Raw genomic sequence first — 16,515 nt, 5'->3', positions numbered from 1 at the left:
TTCACTCCTCCCAATTGCATTGATTATTGATTTGCTTTGTTCATTTTGTTGTTTTGTTTCTTTGTTTTATTTCCATGTTATAACAAAATGAAAATAAAAAACTTGCCTGGCTTCCGGTGCAAGGCTTACAGTGTGTACTATGTTAGCGAGGCCGTACAAAGAGTAACAATGATATGATATTGATCATTTAGGAGCGTTAAAACACAAAGTACCATATATCGCTTCGCTTACATACAGAACATAAAGAGATACAGGAAATACAAAGATTCATAACAATAGGGTAATTACCGAGGGAACAAGTAACAAGACAAAATATTGATACCAAAACAATAACATTAACAACTAATACTTTAAATTTTAAAACAAAAGGTATGACTGATTGCAATTACTTTTCATTCTTACAATTTAGGGGAGTTATGAGATAAATGACTGGCACTCCTTATCCTAAATATATCAATTTATATTTTAGGATTCTACTCAAACTTAATTTCCAATCTTTGAATAGATTGTATAATTTGGGGGTATAATTTTTAACACTTTGAAAATGAAATTACTGTTGAATAATTCACCAATAACATGGAATCATTTTATAAGCAAGTAGTACATGTAGTACATTGACCTGACTTTAAATCCTGCCTCAAACAAATTAATAGTCCCAGAAAGTTACACATTGCACACTCTACATTTACCACAAAAAAAATCATACTTCCTTGTGGGACACGGCCTCATGGGCCCACTTGCTCATCTTTAATAGTTCATCATAAATTTTACTTCAAATTCATTATTTAACAGGTACATGTACATGTAACAGGTCCTTATAAGTAGTGCTGTAGTCAAACGTTTAACCGTCCGATATCTGACCGCCCATGGCGGATTCCGTTTTCAATTGGACGGTTTCGTTTTCCCCTTTTTAATTTTTTTTTTTTTTTTTTTTTTTTAAAGTTTCGATTTATGCCCCTCCACCTGGCACTATGCCTGGCAATGTCTCCCAGCTCAGTAATCGGTGTGATCACTTACCACTTGGAAACTAGAACAACACTCCAATTTGTCTGTCATCTTGGTTTGAAAGTAATCTTTGTAATAGATCTCAATATATATATTCATCAAAGTTTAACACATGGTGTACCACAAGGTTCTATCCTAGGTCCTCTACTGTTTTTAATTTACATTAATGATCTTACACATTATTCTAAAACGACAGTGTTACTATTATTTGTGACTAGTTCACAAGCACAAATCGGCGCCTTCAGTTAAATCACCTCGCAGTCCTTCCCGTTTTTTCGCACAGCCAAAAAAAAACGTCCGGTTTTGACTGGCGGTTAAACGGAATTGGAGATATCCGTGATGTTACAGCACTACTCATAAGTATTAAGTATCCAATACACTGCTAGACTTCAATACAGAGGCCTGAACACACAATAAGAGGGACTATTGTTTAATAGCTCACTACTATTCAGCTTTAGTATCTGAAACTACCAAGTTCAAATAACAATGGTCACATGGTGTTTCTGCGATCACGCTATGCAAAATGAAAAGCTTTTTAATGACACATGGAAAGTAAGGAACGTGAATGTTTCAGAAGGAGAACAAAGTCTACAGTTTCTGTATACCAATATGTAAATAAAAAAGAATTTTAACAAGCCTGAATGCTATTGTACTGCAAAAACTTGTGCTGGATAATCTTTGAGTACATGTAGGTAGGAAAACTAGGAATACTAGCGAAACGTCTCCTAAAGACTCCTATGAATCTGCCTGTATGGAAAATAAATGTGAATGTGATTTGTGCAGGATATATCAGTGTTTTTAGTTACTGTTGATTCGATCTTTACAGTATGTAATCATTTCGTTTAGCTAAAAAATGTAGAGAATCAATTAAAATAAACTTCAGTTTAAAACATCAAATTGTTCAAAAAATGTATCAACACAATGAAGATGAAGGTCGTGCTTTCACTACCTCCCCCCCCCCCCCCAAAAAAAAGGACACTATTAAATGTACATGTAAAAGGAACAATATACATGTAATAAAATAAACAAATGTTTGATCTGTAGACATTCATAAAATGATCAAACAAGGAGCTGTACTATGCATGTAATTTGAAGTCTAAGACATAACAAGTCATGGTTAACTGTGTACTACAATAAATAATTTATCAAGGTTTATGACAATCCTAAAACTATTTACAATCGAGACAGAAGTACATGTACCAGGGATTCAGACTGGTGAACGCTTGAAAAAGTTTTAATAATAACCGCCATGATAAAGTATAATAACTTCATAACAAAAGCTTTAATTCCTTGTCTGTGGTATGGATATACACCCACTTGCATTAGAATGATTAGATCATTTTATAACTTTTGTAGACCAACCCTAATCAAATTTGATTGCAAATCGTCCTTTACTTTTTGACGACATAATTGTGTTGAAAAAGAAAGGTCTACAATTTCATTAAAATTCTAGATCATGATTTCAGGAAATAATGTTGAAACATTCTTTCGATTTTACACTTTTTCCATATATTTGCCACAAACTAATTGCAATAAATAACAATCTGCAGAAAGAATATTCATAGCTTATGATGAAAACCACATTAGACCAAAAACCATTTTCATTTCTACAATGAATTATTTGCTGAAAAATGTATAGAAAAAGTAACGATCCTTCTTATAGTTCCAATGTTTATATTATGATATCACCCTGGATGCAACGATAGGTCATACAGGATGTCATTCATTATCACAAACATGATGTAATATCCAATACCGGTATAAGCAAAACTTCAATTAAAGAGAAGGTTGAGTTCTGGGAAGAGGTGAAAAATAATTTGTGGGCGTTATCATTGTTATATGCAAATGTGGAAGAACATCAGATTAACCATGTTCCCTGAAAAGCATGGCTCTTCAAATGCCTTCATTTTCTAAATATGGCATGTAACATCCTAAAAATCGGGACGGATTTTTTCGCCACGTGTTTGTGTAGTCCCATATACATCTTTCATTGTGATAATTCCAGAACCCTGCAATACACACAAATACTTATATGCTGGATGATCAACCTTTTCTGATCGATTCCACACGGTTTCTTTCACAATGCAATCGCATGACCATAACTCAACTTCATCTTTAAGATTCTACTTGCTATTCCTCTGGGAGTTCTTAAGCTTTCAGTTAAGGATGTTTGCTACAATACACTAACATTACAGGTGTCGTAGTCGAGTGGTATATAAGCACTTGTCTTGAAATTTAAAGGTCATGGGTTTGATCCCTGACACAGCACCTTATGTCATTTGGCAAGGCATTAATCTACATTTGCCACTCCATACCCGGGAGAGAAATTGAGACCTCATAGGATGTCGAAAGCCTTTGTGTTAGTAATTGCCATATGCCCTCACGGTATTATGGTAGGAATAATCCCCAGGGAGTGGTGATAATGCACATTGTGCGTGAATAAGTCCGATGACCGGGGTTACAATATCTGTAAAGGGCTTCGAGATGGCCTTTTTATATGAAGCTCTAGATATAAATCCATAATTCATATTATTAATATTCTTGTGTTCAAAGGTGATCAATGTAGTCAAACTCACATGAAGTGTTCACTCCAAAATCTTTAACAGTGCCTGAAGAAAGTTGCCATCTTATACACTTAATCTACATTTGCCACTCCATACACAGGAGAGAAATTGGGACCTCATCCATGTAGGATGATGAAAGCCTTTGTGTTAGTAATCATTGCTCTGTGTCCTCAGGAAAGATGTGCTTTACATATCCAATTATCATCAATATTAAAATAATAAAATGCTTTCTTACCAATACTCTATCCTCCAGCTCAGTGCCTTTGGTCATCTTGACCAGTTTGATTGGACCATGTTCATAGTTTCGACCAAGCGCTTGCTTCACTCCAGCTGAAAAGAGTACAGGGATAGAATACAACAGGTTAGATTCAATTCAAGGATTTCAACAATTAGTAGGGAATTAGTAGACAAATTATACAAAACAAACGGTTGACTTTAATTTTTTCAAATGAAATAGAAAGTCTTTCCAGAGTGTGATAAACAGCAGGGTAACCGTGCAATATACTTTAAAGAGAAAGTTGAGTTCTGGGAAGAGGTGAAAAATAATTTGTGAGCGTTACTCATTCTTATTATGCAAGTGTGGAAGAACATCAGTTAAGACATGTTCCCTGAAAAGCATGGCTCTTCAAATGCCTTCATATTCTAAATATGCATGTAACATCGTAAAAATCGAGGGGCCGGCTTTTTACGCCACGTGTTCGTGTAGCCCCATATACATCTTTCTGTGTACAGTGTTTGTAACTTTACCAAGACTTGGCCAAATTTCTTATCATTTTGATGATTCCAGAACCTTGCAATACACACAAATTCTTATATGCTAGATGATCAACCTTTTCTGGTCGGTTCCGTACCGTTTCTTTCACAATGCAATCGCATGACCATAACTCAACTTCATCTTTAAGTTTAAATTAAATTTATGGATGCTTTTGACAAGTTTTACACCAAAAATATGTATATGTATATGCACAAGCACAGTAATACTTTCAAACATAGATTAATACTCAACTACACAACAGACTTCCAAAAATGTCAGATAATAGTATTTAACTTATATTTCTATTCATTCAAAAGATTTTAAAACATCTTGTAACTTTCAATACTATCAATTCAACAAATGAAATAATACCGGTAATCAATATGAAAGAGGAATTCCTTTTTCCAAGTCAAACTTAGTCAAATCATTATTACTTCCTGTTTTTGTATAACTCTGTACATATCATTTTACATACAAAGGACATTGTATTTGTCAAGGACATGATTAGCTGTAAATATGGTAATTCCTTTCTAGTGATACATACATGTACGTCAGTCACACTACCAACCACTTCAGACCTACTCCAAACAGACCGATTATTGGCCATGATAATGTACTATTTTTTGTTTGGTCCGTTGTCGATCTTGTTGGTGTGACAAAGATATAACAGAACACGCCCTTTCCTACAGTACATAAGGACTAATCATATGAAACTCTTCTAACAAAAATGTGAAACCTATCATGAACTTGAAAACTTGTTCAAGTCTTCGCACTAAATTTCGCATAAAAGAGTAAATCATACAAAACTCTTTGGACAAAAGTGCGAAACTACATGTAGCTATCATACACTCAAAAACTTGTTCCAAGCCTTTGCACTAAATTCAGCATAAAAGGACCAAACAAACAAAACTCTTCGAAAACAAAAATGTGAAACCTATCGTGCACTCGAAAAAACTGTTCCAAGCCTTTGCACTAAACTTCGCCAAAAAGGGCAATTATTATACAAAACTCATGGTACAAAAAAGTGAAACCAATAATGCACTTGAAAAACTTGTCCAGGTCTTTGCACTAAATTTTGCATAAAAGGGAAAATTATACGGAACTCTTCGAACAAAAATGTGAAACCTATCATGCACTCAAAAACTTGTTAAAGTATTTGCACTAATTTTTAGTTTCAGATACTACATGTACATGGAGCAGAATCTATTTTTGGCACGCATCAAAAACTTGATCAAACTACTATCCGACATTAACCTACAATTATGTTACCAGATACAACTCCGCTATTTATTGCCCTGGCAACACACCCACATAAATTAGACTGCACGGGACCGACAAGGGATCAAGCATGACCACAGCTGTTCAAGCTTTCAGCTCTCCCTTTTCCTCTTTAGCAATCTTTGGCTCGTATATCGTTAATTGACATTCAAAGCAAGCAAATCTAAAGTATGAACATTATTTCCCATGAATTAATACATATTTGTATTAAATGGGTAAGTTTGGTCTATATCAGCTCGAGCAAATATAGAACAGGAAATCGGTCTTAAATGGAAAGAAAAGTATTACGCCCAGAAGTACAAGGTCTAGATCTCATAAAGAATATTTATGACTTGTAATAAATGTGAATGTATGCTACAAAAACATTCAGTTTGAATTACCACGGTTCTACTATTATAATTATGAAAACATACTGATAGGTATTGAATAAGTAGTGAATAAATGAGAATTCTCACTTGAAATTTCTTGATACATTTTATAAGTTTGAAAAGAAAAATGCAAAGTAGCCTTCTCTTAGTTGTTGAATTTCTGAAATTGTATTTAGGCGAGGCGTCAAAAATAAATATACCAGCCAGCGGCAGCTAACTGCACTTGTGCGTCCTGGCTGCATTTTATAAATTAGCTCAGCCGGCTACCGCTGGCGGTAGGACCCTCAATTAACTCATGATGTCATCATAATGGTCTCCGAACAAAAGCATGCGCCGGCTGCCGCCTTTCGAATGGAAACCGAGCCTCAGATCCCAGCCTGGCGCAAGCCGGCTGGGCTAATAAGTGAAAAATAATTGCCCCAGCCAGGCTTCGGCCGTAATTGCAGCCTCGATGCGCCAATACGTGAGGCGGCAGCCTGCTGGTATCGATATTTTTGACGCCTCGCCTTAGACATTCTAGATATTCAGGATGAACATAACATGGACACAGTGACTAAATGATAAACATACTGTGCATACAAACATACAGAGAAGAGAACATTATTTATATTGCAGTCTATAAAACAGTTCAGTCTACCTAAAATAGTATGTGAGATTAGCAGTCTCCTTGTTATCAGGGGTTGTGTTGTTTAATATCAGGGTCGCTAATGATTCATCACCTTACATCAATGCTCATTTCTAATTACACAAAACAAACAGTATGAGATCAGATTACCTTAAGATTATCTGTGTGATAACATTGAAAATAGACTCAATCAGTCACCTCATTCATTATGGACTTAGATGAAACCTTGGTTTCTTATTAACCAAATGAATACCACGAAACAATGCACCTAACTGTGTTCAGACACCCAGAATTCATTGTATACATGTAGCTAGTCTGAACTGGTACAATGAAGCGTTGTACCGGTATTTACAATGAATTCATTGTTAAGCTACATGTAAACAAAAGTAATAACCCCTTTTACTGGTCGGTACTGGTACAATGAAACAATGTATTCATAATGCAACTCATGTTTGAGCATCTTTTAATACAAAAACTTGATAAAAAATCAGGTCCCCGCCCTTGTCTAAACATCTTATTTTATGTAATCGTGACTGTTATTCTTTGTACATAGTGAATCATGTATTCCATTATGAATAATATGAAGTATTAGCCCTGCATTGTTAATAATAGAACATGTCCTGGGCTTTTTCTCTTTCCTACCTTTATATACTTTTTTGTAGTGTCTATACAAGTGTATGTACTATTTATTCACTTCCTTTGTTATGATTCTTCTTTTTTTCCCTTCCACAGGGTTCTTTATTTTCAAAACAAATTCCATTACATAATATACACAATATAGTATATATTCATAAATTGTATACAAATAATTAAAGAAGTAATCTCCATACATGATGGCTAAACAAAGATAATCATCATCACAACCAAAAACTTTGTGGCAAAAAAAAAATGAATGACAAAATTAGTATTTTAATATATAAAATAATACAAAACATAAAATACATGGACATGTTCGTGTTAGCACATTTCCAACGCTCTCAAAATATTTCTGAAATGAAACCATTCCTTTTTCAATCTATTCTCTCTGAGAATCTTTGTTAGTGATTATGATTGTTAATAAAGAGATATTGAAACAAAAATGAGACAATGATTATCGCAAGAGTGAGCTGATGATGGCCAGCTATCAGTCTACTGGTCTCTTCATAATGTCATTTTCTAGTCTGTATTCTCTTTACGCTGTACGATGGTTCTTTGTAAATACGTTTCTTTATACAATTTTCTTTCAAAAGTTTGAACAGATAATACTTAATTTTACCCATCACCTACATGTTATTTAGCCAAAATAATAATAATAATGTATTTACATGTATATAGCGCATTTTCCATACATGTTCAAAGGCACTTTACAGTTATATTGTTAACTAAAGGGGTAAGTTTTTAGATAATTTTTGAAGGTATTGACAGATTGTTGGTTACAAAGAGAAGTGTTGGTACATTGTAGGTTATTCCACAGTTTGGGAGCAGCAGTTTTGAACATGTAGATTGTACACGTGTCAGATTGTACACATGTCAGAGTTTACATACTGAATGTCTTTCATGGGTGCAGTGCATGCAACAATGAGCACAGCATGAAAAGTCCTTTGTATCTTAAACCGATTTTCAAGCACGATTACAGTAAAATCCCTAAATAGTACAATCCATCATAAATCCTTCAATTGTAAGAAATGATCAAATCTGCTACATGTAAATGTATGAGAGGCTTTAGGGACAGTTAGGCATAAAGATTTGTACCAATGTAGAGATCTAGCGGATGATTAACCCTCTCCATAGAATCATCATTATGGTGTTGAAGATTTACAGCCATTTTAGTGTACTATTTCCTCCTTTTGTAAACACCCCGTCTGGTCGTAGTACAGAGTAGGCCTATATTGAAGCAGCACTTAACAAAAGAAGGCGGGTGGGTAATCTTGCAGGGAATTCCCCTTTCTCAAGAGAGTGAAACCTGGACTACACTCTTTGACCCAGGTGTATTGTTTGTATGTAGCCCGGTGGTGTCACTGCATATTTTCATTGTGTATGCATGCAGATAGTTGAAAATTGCACAAAAAGGGGTAAATTTAGGGAATGTTTGTTTGAGGATTTAAATAAAAGGGTATTATTAGTCTTAAAACATATTTCAAAGAGAGATTTATATCTCATGTAAAATACAAGTAAGGCAAATTTTGCAGAAGGGAATTTCTAATCAATAAGCAAAGAATAGAGTTACATCGTTACCCCCTTTGAATGTGAGGTCACTTCACATTCAAAGGGGGTAACGCTTGATCATTAGCGGAATCGAAAAATTACCTCTTTTTGCAGATTTTACAGAACATATTAACAAAACTTGACTTCTGCCTAAAAACATTTTCAAAATACACGTACATATAGGTTCTAACAATGTAACTCTCATTCGTGTAGTAACAGGGATCCTACATGTAAAACCATTTGACTGTGACCTCAACCTCATACAGTACATGTACATGTCCCTCCTCTAATCAACAGGCCATACAGTAATGCCACAAACCTGGGTCTAAAATCTAAAATCACATTTAACAAATTTGTTTATTTAGGAACTTAACTTCTCAATTTCTACTTCCCTTTCAGCCCTAATTTGTGATTAATACATTTTTCCGGTTCTGTTTACTACATGTAACATAGTGACAAGTTATTCCATTAATATGTTATTAATGAATAAACTACAATTATACAGTCCAGTCTGCATCCTACTTGTTGCTATGTCGATCAAGCCTCAGGCAAGCTTTGAGGTCGCCAAGAAAGATCCTCATTTAAAAAGAATGCATACAATGTGTATGATAGCAAACCATCTATTGTACAGTCCCCAATAGATTCTCTTGTTGTATACATGCATGTAAACACATTGTATGATATGTACAACTGTATTACATGTACTAGTAGTATTGCTGTTGGTAAATAAAAATCAAATCAATACATGCCTTTGAAAATACTGAAAAAAGATATCATTTACTGTACATAACTGTACATAAATGTACAGTACATCGTACTTCATTCATGGTCCATTAGATCATTACCGTAAGCAAAAACTAAACTTTAAGAGACACTTTTTTTGAAACTCGATAATACAAATCATTGATTTAATCATCTACTTTCACATCAAAATGTCCCCAAAATGTCAAAGGAACATATTGACTTCAAGAGAAGCAGATACTGAGATACGGTAATTATGCCTGAGTGTAAGTCAAGGCTACATTAGAAAGCCAATCTCTGAACACCCATCTGGTAATATCATTTAATTTCAGTACCCTAGAATATTGCCATCGATGTCATAAAGACCAACAACTCCCAATCACTTAAAGGGCAAGCACAATCACTCATGACATTCAACAACCTCAAGTATTAAACTTGAGATATGACACAAGTGGGACTGCCTCAGGAAGTTGGCACTCAATATACATGTATCTCAATGTAGGTGGGGCTTACTGGAAAAGCCTAAAAATTTACTAACTGATCGTTAAAGTCCATCATGATATTAAGTTGGTTTTAATAGAAGCAAGAAAATGAGAGGAACTGCTCAGTGACAGTTTGAGCAAAATCTTATTTAAAAGAAAAAAGTTATGAATTTTTGAATTTGCGATCAATCAAACACTAATTGGCACCTTCGGAATAATTTCTTTCTCTCACTTCTCAGATATTTTCCTGTTCGATGCATGAGCATTCCTGGCAAAAAAATACTGTCTGGAAAATTGTTGGCCCCCTTCTCTTTCAGACAATCCTGGGTTCTTCTCAAATAATATATTTCTATTTTTGACAAGGAATTTTTTTTCTTCACCAAACTTATTTCACACCCCCAAACTATTTGACAGTGTTTACATTTTTACAATGAAGCTCATTATCAGCGAGGTCATGCAGAAAGTCATTGACAAAAAGATTTACATTCCTTATGAAAATACATCTCACATAGACATGTAAACATAATTATGAAATATGAAGTAGGCACATTTCAGCTGCATTTTATGGAATGTCAATTTTGAAAAATAATTTGTAGGCTAATTTGTGAGCGTTATCATTCTTATTATGCAAGTGTGGAAGAACATCAGATTAGACATGTTCCCTGAAAAGCCTGGCTCTTCAAATGCCTTCATATTCTAAATATGTCATGTAACAAATCGTAAAACTCTGGGGTAGGATTTTTACGCCACGTGTTCGTGTAGTCCCATATACATCTTTCTGTGTACAGTGTTTGTAACTAACCAAGACTTGGCCAAATTTCTTATCCTTTTGATGATTCCAGAACACAAATTCTGATATGCTAGATGATCAACCTTTTCTGGTCGATTCCACACCGTTTCTTTCACAATGCAATCGCATGACCAGAACTCAACTTCATCTTTAAACATGTACATGTACATATAAACATTGTAGCCTAGTTGTGGAATATAATCTTCAAAACATGGGATGATCGCAAGATTTTACTTGCTTCAACTTCAAGAAGTCTTCAATATTTATATAACTTGTAATTGGAGACACCTCTCTGCTGCATTTCATGGAATTTTAATACATGCATATATTGTAGCCTAGTTATGAAATATGATCTGCAAAACATGGGGTGATCGCAAGATTTTACTTCCTTCCAAAACTCTTTGTATAATTAGTGTAACTTGTAATTGGAGACACCTCTCCAATTTGTTGACCATGGAAATATTGAAATATTGTAATATCCTCTTCACATTTTCAAGTATGTTTTTCCTCAGGTGCTGCACTTCAAGATATGTTATGGAAAGTAATCCATTATCATTCTGGTTGTTTGGAACTTTGGTTTCATTTTGTTTGGTGTTTGCTGTTTCATTTTTATATCTAGGTTTTGTTTGTTTTTGTTAATGCAAGGGTATTTACGTTTATGCACTAAACACAAAAATACAATTTCTAGTGAGAGATGTACATGTTTCACTCAGTTTATTTTCTATTAAAAACTGCTCAGATAATTCTGCATCAGACCCTCACTCCCTCCAATCTCCTAATCTAGAGAGCCTACCTTTAAACTAAAAACCATATACAGCCTTTTCACACACAGCTAAAATTCATAGTTTTAAACATGTTTATAGACAAAATTTCCCAGTGTGAACATCGTTTATACGATGTTGGGATAGATACGAAGTCGCGATCCATACGCCCCTAAAAGCAGGCTGCAGATACGAAGTTCGTATCTAGAGAGCTTGACATTTTGTGTGTGAAAGGAAATTCGTGTTTAAACGTGTTTAAACTGGATGGAGCGTGCGCTTTGATTGACATGACATGACCTTCAATGCGCAATGGCACTACTGCGCATTTTACGAGCAGTAGTTAATCACGAAACTATTAACGATCGCAACGAAATTTCTGTGTGTGAAAGGCTCGTGATTAGTTTAAACACGTTTATACTAGTCATGTTTATAGAATTTTAGCTGTGTGTGAAAAGGCTGTGTGTTTTTTCGGACTGCCATCTACACTACAGGAAAAACAAAAATAAAAACATAGATGTTTCCTTTTTTTTTTTTAGTAGGGCGCAACTTGGCGCTGCTCTGTATTTGATCGCACAGAAGCAAAGAGAGTCACATGACCAAAACTGGAATCATTCATTGATGTTTTGAGAATTGAGAGCCAGCATTTACACTGCAAAAATCGTTGAAATTTCTGCTGGCTTTTCAAAAATGGACACTCCAGAGGTGGGTATTTGATCGATTGTACCGGTACCTGTTTAGCAACTTTCAACGAAACATGGAAATTTGAGAAAAATCAACTATTTTTCCTTCAGTGTACAAACAGCTATTGTTACAGTCAAATTACTATTGGTATCATGTGTAATACAAGTATCTATTATCTGTCAAGTACATGTAGGCTCAAAGGAAGGGCATACACTGCCCTGCAGGTTATCATCAAGTCGTCATTCATCAGCTCAAAATTTGAGGAAAAAGCCACAGCCTTGGTTTTTAATCTTATCCCTTCGATCCTAAACTTCCTCTTCCTTAATCTCTATTGGCTTCTGACATTGGCTAACAATTGATAAGCCTTCCTCCACTGCCTATCAACTTCATTTACAAGTTTTAAAGGGAAAGTTTCATATTCAGCATAGCTTGAATTATTTCGAGAATTATTTTAAACAGATTTCATGGTGAGATGTTAAGACATCCCAAAATAACGATACAAAATGAAATTAGGAGAATTTATATCCATGATCACTGCTATGCAGAATGACTACATGTATACTGTCAAGCTAATGATTTTATCTGTAATACAAGACTCAAATTACTACCGGTAACTTAAATCCAATCTGTACCAATTTGACCAGGGGGATTAGACCTCCTTGCAAGGTCACTGAGAGTTACACGTAGTTATCTCCAACAAGTCAGCTCTCAATTAACATATTAAGAAAAGAGGATCATGGGGGACCAACAGGCACCGATTAGCCATTGTTTGCTATATAGAGGGCGCATGGGTACATGTGTAGCTGTAAGTAGTGCAGTGGGCATTAAAGCTCATTTTAATCTCAATAAAATAAGTTTCCAAATATCTCCAACCAAAAAACAAGACAAAAAAGGAGGTGCCCATTCACAGTCACAGTAACAAAAAATATCAACAACAAAAAAAAATCTGCCCCACAATTTTGTTTTGTGATTTGTTTTCTTTTGTTTGTCTGTTTTGTTTTGCTTGTTTGTTAGTTTTTTCAGGACCAAATGCTTGATGTACATGTACATGTATCTTTACAGGAACACAATCAAACTAGACGCCAAAGTCTTCTTGCTGATTACAATATAGCTGGGTGAAAGCTGTGTTGCATGAGCATGATGGGCAAAGAAAAGCTTTGAATCTCACTCACAAGCCAACTTGCCCAGACAGATATGAATCTTACAGACCTCAAAATACCAATATCAGACATTATCATGTACCGGGTATCTATAGTATGTGCATTGTGTATAATCACAAACAAAGCTGTATACTACCATTTAAAGCAATCTAAAACCTAACCCAATTCCTAAATCCTAACCCGATTCCAAAATCCTACACTTAACCTAATTTGCGAGTACAGCATGTCAACAGTCATGAAGCTCTTAATTGCACAAATTTCCATACAGGAACATACAATTTTTATGACTTCATTGCAAAGGAATTTAGGCAGTGGGCACATAGCAAGAAATTGGCCAGTAGAAAACCAACTCTGAGGGACACCTTTAAGCCTATAATACATGACAGCCGTATCAAACAGGACTATGAAATTATCCAAACTTGGTAGAAGAAAATCGTCACGATAAAAACCATCTTCAATTATACTGTACATGTATTACCAACATTATAAGCAACTTGTTTTGAGTCTTAAATTTTTAATGTGGTTCTTGACAACCTGAAAGCTTGCCCAAGGCTTGCCCGACATAGCAACAAGTAATGTATGCAGACTGGATTCCAAGTATTGCAGTTCATTCTTTAATAACAGGTTAATGGGATAACTCGTCACTAGGGCACCAGGAAAGAAACGTCCATAAATTTGAATAAGTTAGTTTAAGGTAAAGACCAGTATTGGAAACGCCCCAATTTCAAAAAATGAAATGGAAGCTCTTACAGTGTATTACCAATCATGTGAAAGAATATGTTTTGAATAATACATGATGATAACAATTTTGCCGGGAAACCGCCTACTAATTGATATATTTGGTAAATTAGTTTATCTATTGGGATGTGAGAGATAAAAACGCATGTGTCGAGCACGTGTGCGTAGTCCCATATACATCTTTCTGTGTAGTGTGTACAGTGCTTGTAACTTTATTATTAAAGACTGGGCCAAATTTCTTATCATTTTGATGATTCCAGAACCTTGCAGTACATCTATAGACTATAGATGATCAACCTTTTCTGAACGATTTCACAACGTTTCTTTCCCAATGCAATCCCATGACCATAACTGGTCTTTATCTTTAACTGGTCTATTCTGTAATTACCCATAAACAACCTCCCAGTGTTGGGAATTTGTTTCGACAATGTACATTTGTCAATGGAGGAGTTAAACAATCAGTGTACATGAAGCTGTACCCTAACTTCCAGAAGAACAACTGTCATGTCAACAATAGAAACTGATCTTTCTGTCTGTAATCTGTCACACAGGTAGCAATTCCTTGCTTCTGAAAAGCAGCACCGTATTACGTACGTAAGTCAGAATCCAGTGTGTTTGCTCAATGTAAACAATGTACTCATATGAATCACACAAAGACATACCGGTAAGGCATTTTCCTGTGCAAAAGTCACACATGTTTAAAGTTGATTTAGAGTTTTGGTAAGCCGTCCAAATAAAATTCTTCATATTTCTAGGGGTGGGACGGTCCTAGCCTAGGGGGAGTGTACATGAAGCATTCCTAGCAGATATTTACACTACAAGTCACAGGAAATCATAGATAAAATACCAAACAATCTCATACATAATATATATTTTGATGTTTCTTTCCAATTTTCTTTTGCTTCTGAAACTGTACAAAGGCTTTAAAGAGGAGGTTGACTTCGACACTAACAGGTTTTACATACCAGTACACATGGATGTAGGGATCATGCAAACAGACTCTGAAAAGCCCAATCCGGACCCCCTTCAAAAATAAGTTATTGCGGAGCCTGTGTATTGAAGGTCTATGAGTTGTAAAAATGAAACACCCTTAGAGACTGGTAACAACACCCATTATGAGTACACAACCAAAAAGTGTTATACTCCCCATGAGAATCAATGATCGGTCTTTAAAGGTACTATGTCCCATTTGCAGGCCGAAAAAATGAAAAAGTTAAATTCCAACTGCATTTGAAAGATAATACTAATTTAGAACTTCCCTAACAAAGGTGGGGCTTGAAATTGTCTTCAAGTGGGAAAATAACGACTATTAGTTGTCAAATCGACTTTAGGACTATAGAGCCCAAAAGTAATAGTCTTGATTTTCAGACAATTGTACCGAATGGTCATACGTTTTATGCTGCGCAAAGATTCAATCAGTTTAATCTTGGCCATCACAAGAAGTGGGTTATTGATGTAGACAAATGCTCATGTACCCTTTACAACTCTTATTATTACTAAAGAAGAAGAAAAGCTAGTCAGTCACTCAATAGTGTCTGACAGTGAAGTCTAGCAAGTAAACGGTTTTTCTTGCATAATTTGAATATAAGGACACTGCTAACGTTTAAATTTCACAGATAGGACATACATGACATATTCATAATTCCTGCAAAGTTCTACAGAATTTGAGGTTGGCTGCAAAAGGGACATAGTACCTTTAAAGTTTTATAGGTACGGATCTGCACGACTGCTGGGCAGGAAATGTCAAATCTATGAATGTACATGAACATGTACCCCTTCAAAGTATCTTGATTTCATGCGGTGATCTGAATGATAAGAGCTCAGAGCCTCCGACTATCACTTATTCACTACTACACATACTTCTCTGTACTTAAGTGAGTTACACAGGGTGTATGAAATGGGGGCTCTAAGGGTTCAAGCAACCAGGCCTCTCGCCAAGAAATTAAAAACGTGTGACGCGACCTGAGGGAAAATTTGACCCCCCCCCCCAAAAAAAAAAAAAAGAAAAGTTTTTTAAAGATTTTTTTAAAAACAAGTATTACAAGTAATTTGATGAATTTTTATCATGGTATTATATTCCGGGTCATTGTCATATTTACCCTTGCACTAAATAATCTAAATTATCAATGTTATTTTAGGCCATGTAAAATTGATTACATGTTGATCGTCCGGATTTTTTGAAAAAGAGGAGGAGGGTGTACCATGTTATTTGATATTTGATATTTCAAAATGGCCGCTCAAAATGGCCGCTCGGTACATTTTCCCTGACAGTCGAGGCTATTTTTTTTCAAGATGGCCGCCGACAATTTTTTTTTTTTTTAAATCAGAAATAGAGCCATTTTAGCAGTGTTTTTCATGTTTTTTTTCTTTCAAAAAAAAAAAAA

The 16,515-nt window shown here is 35.1% G+C and overlaps 1 protein-coding gene across 1 annotated transcript in view; it reads right to left on the bottom strand.

Annotated features, from left to right (window-relative positions):
• Positions 1–16,515, bottom strand: part of LOC578892 (F-actin-uncapping protein LRRC16A) — a 90,933-nt gene that overhangs the window by 71,304 nt on the left and 3,114 nt on the right. The window contains exon 2 of the mRNA XM_030975465.1: positions 3,805–3,899. Within this exon, the coding sequence (XP_030831325.1) occupies positions 3,805–3,899 (95 nt within the window). The remainder of the gene's footprint in view (positions 1–3,804; positions 3,900–16,515) is intronic.

Source organism: Strongylocentrotus purpuratus, unplaced genomic scaffold, assembly GCF_000002235.5.
Source record: "Strongylocentrotus purpuratus isolate Spur 01 unplaced genomic scaffold, Spur_5.0 spur5_scaffold_8, whole genome shotgun sequence".
Lineage (NCBI taxonomy): Eukaryota > Metazoa > Echinodermata > Echinoidea > Camarodonta > Strongylocentrotidae > Strongylocentrotus > Strongylocentrotus purpuratus.
The sequence above is the reverse complement of the archived record's forward strand: the minus strand, read 5'-3'. Positions and strand labels throughout refer to the sequence as shown.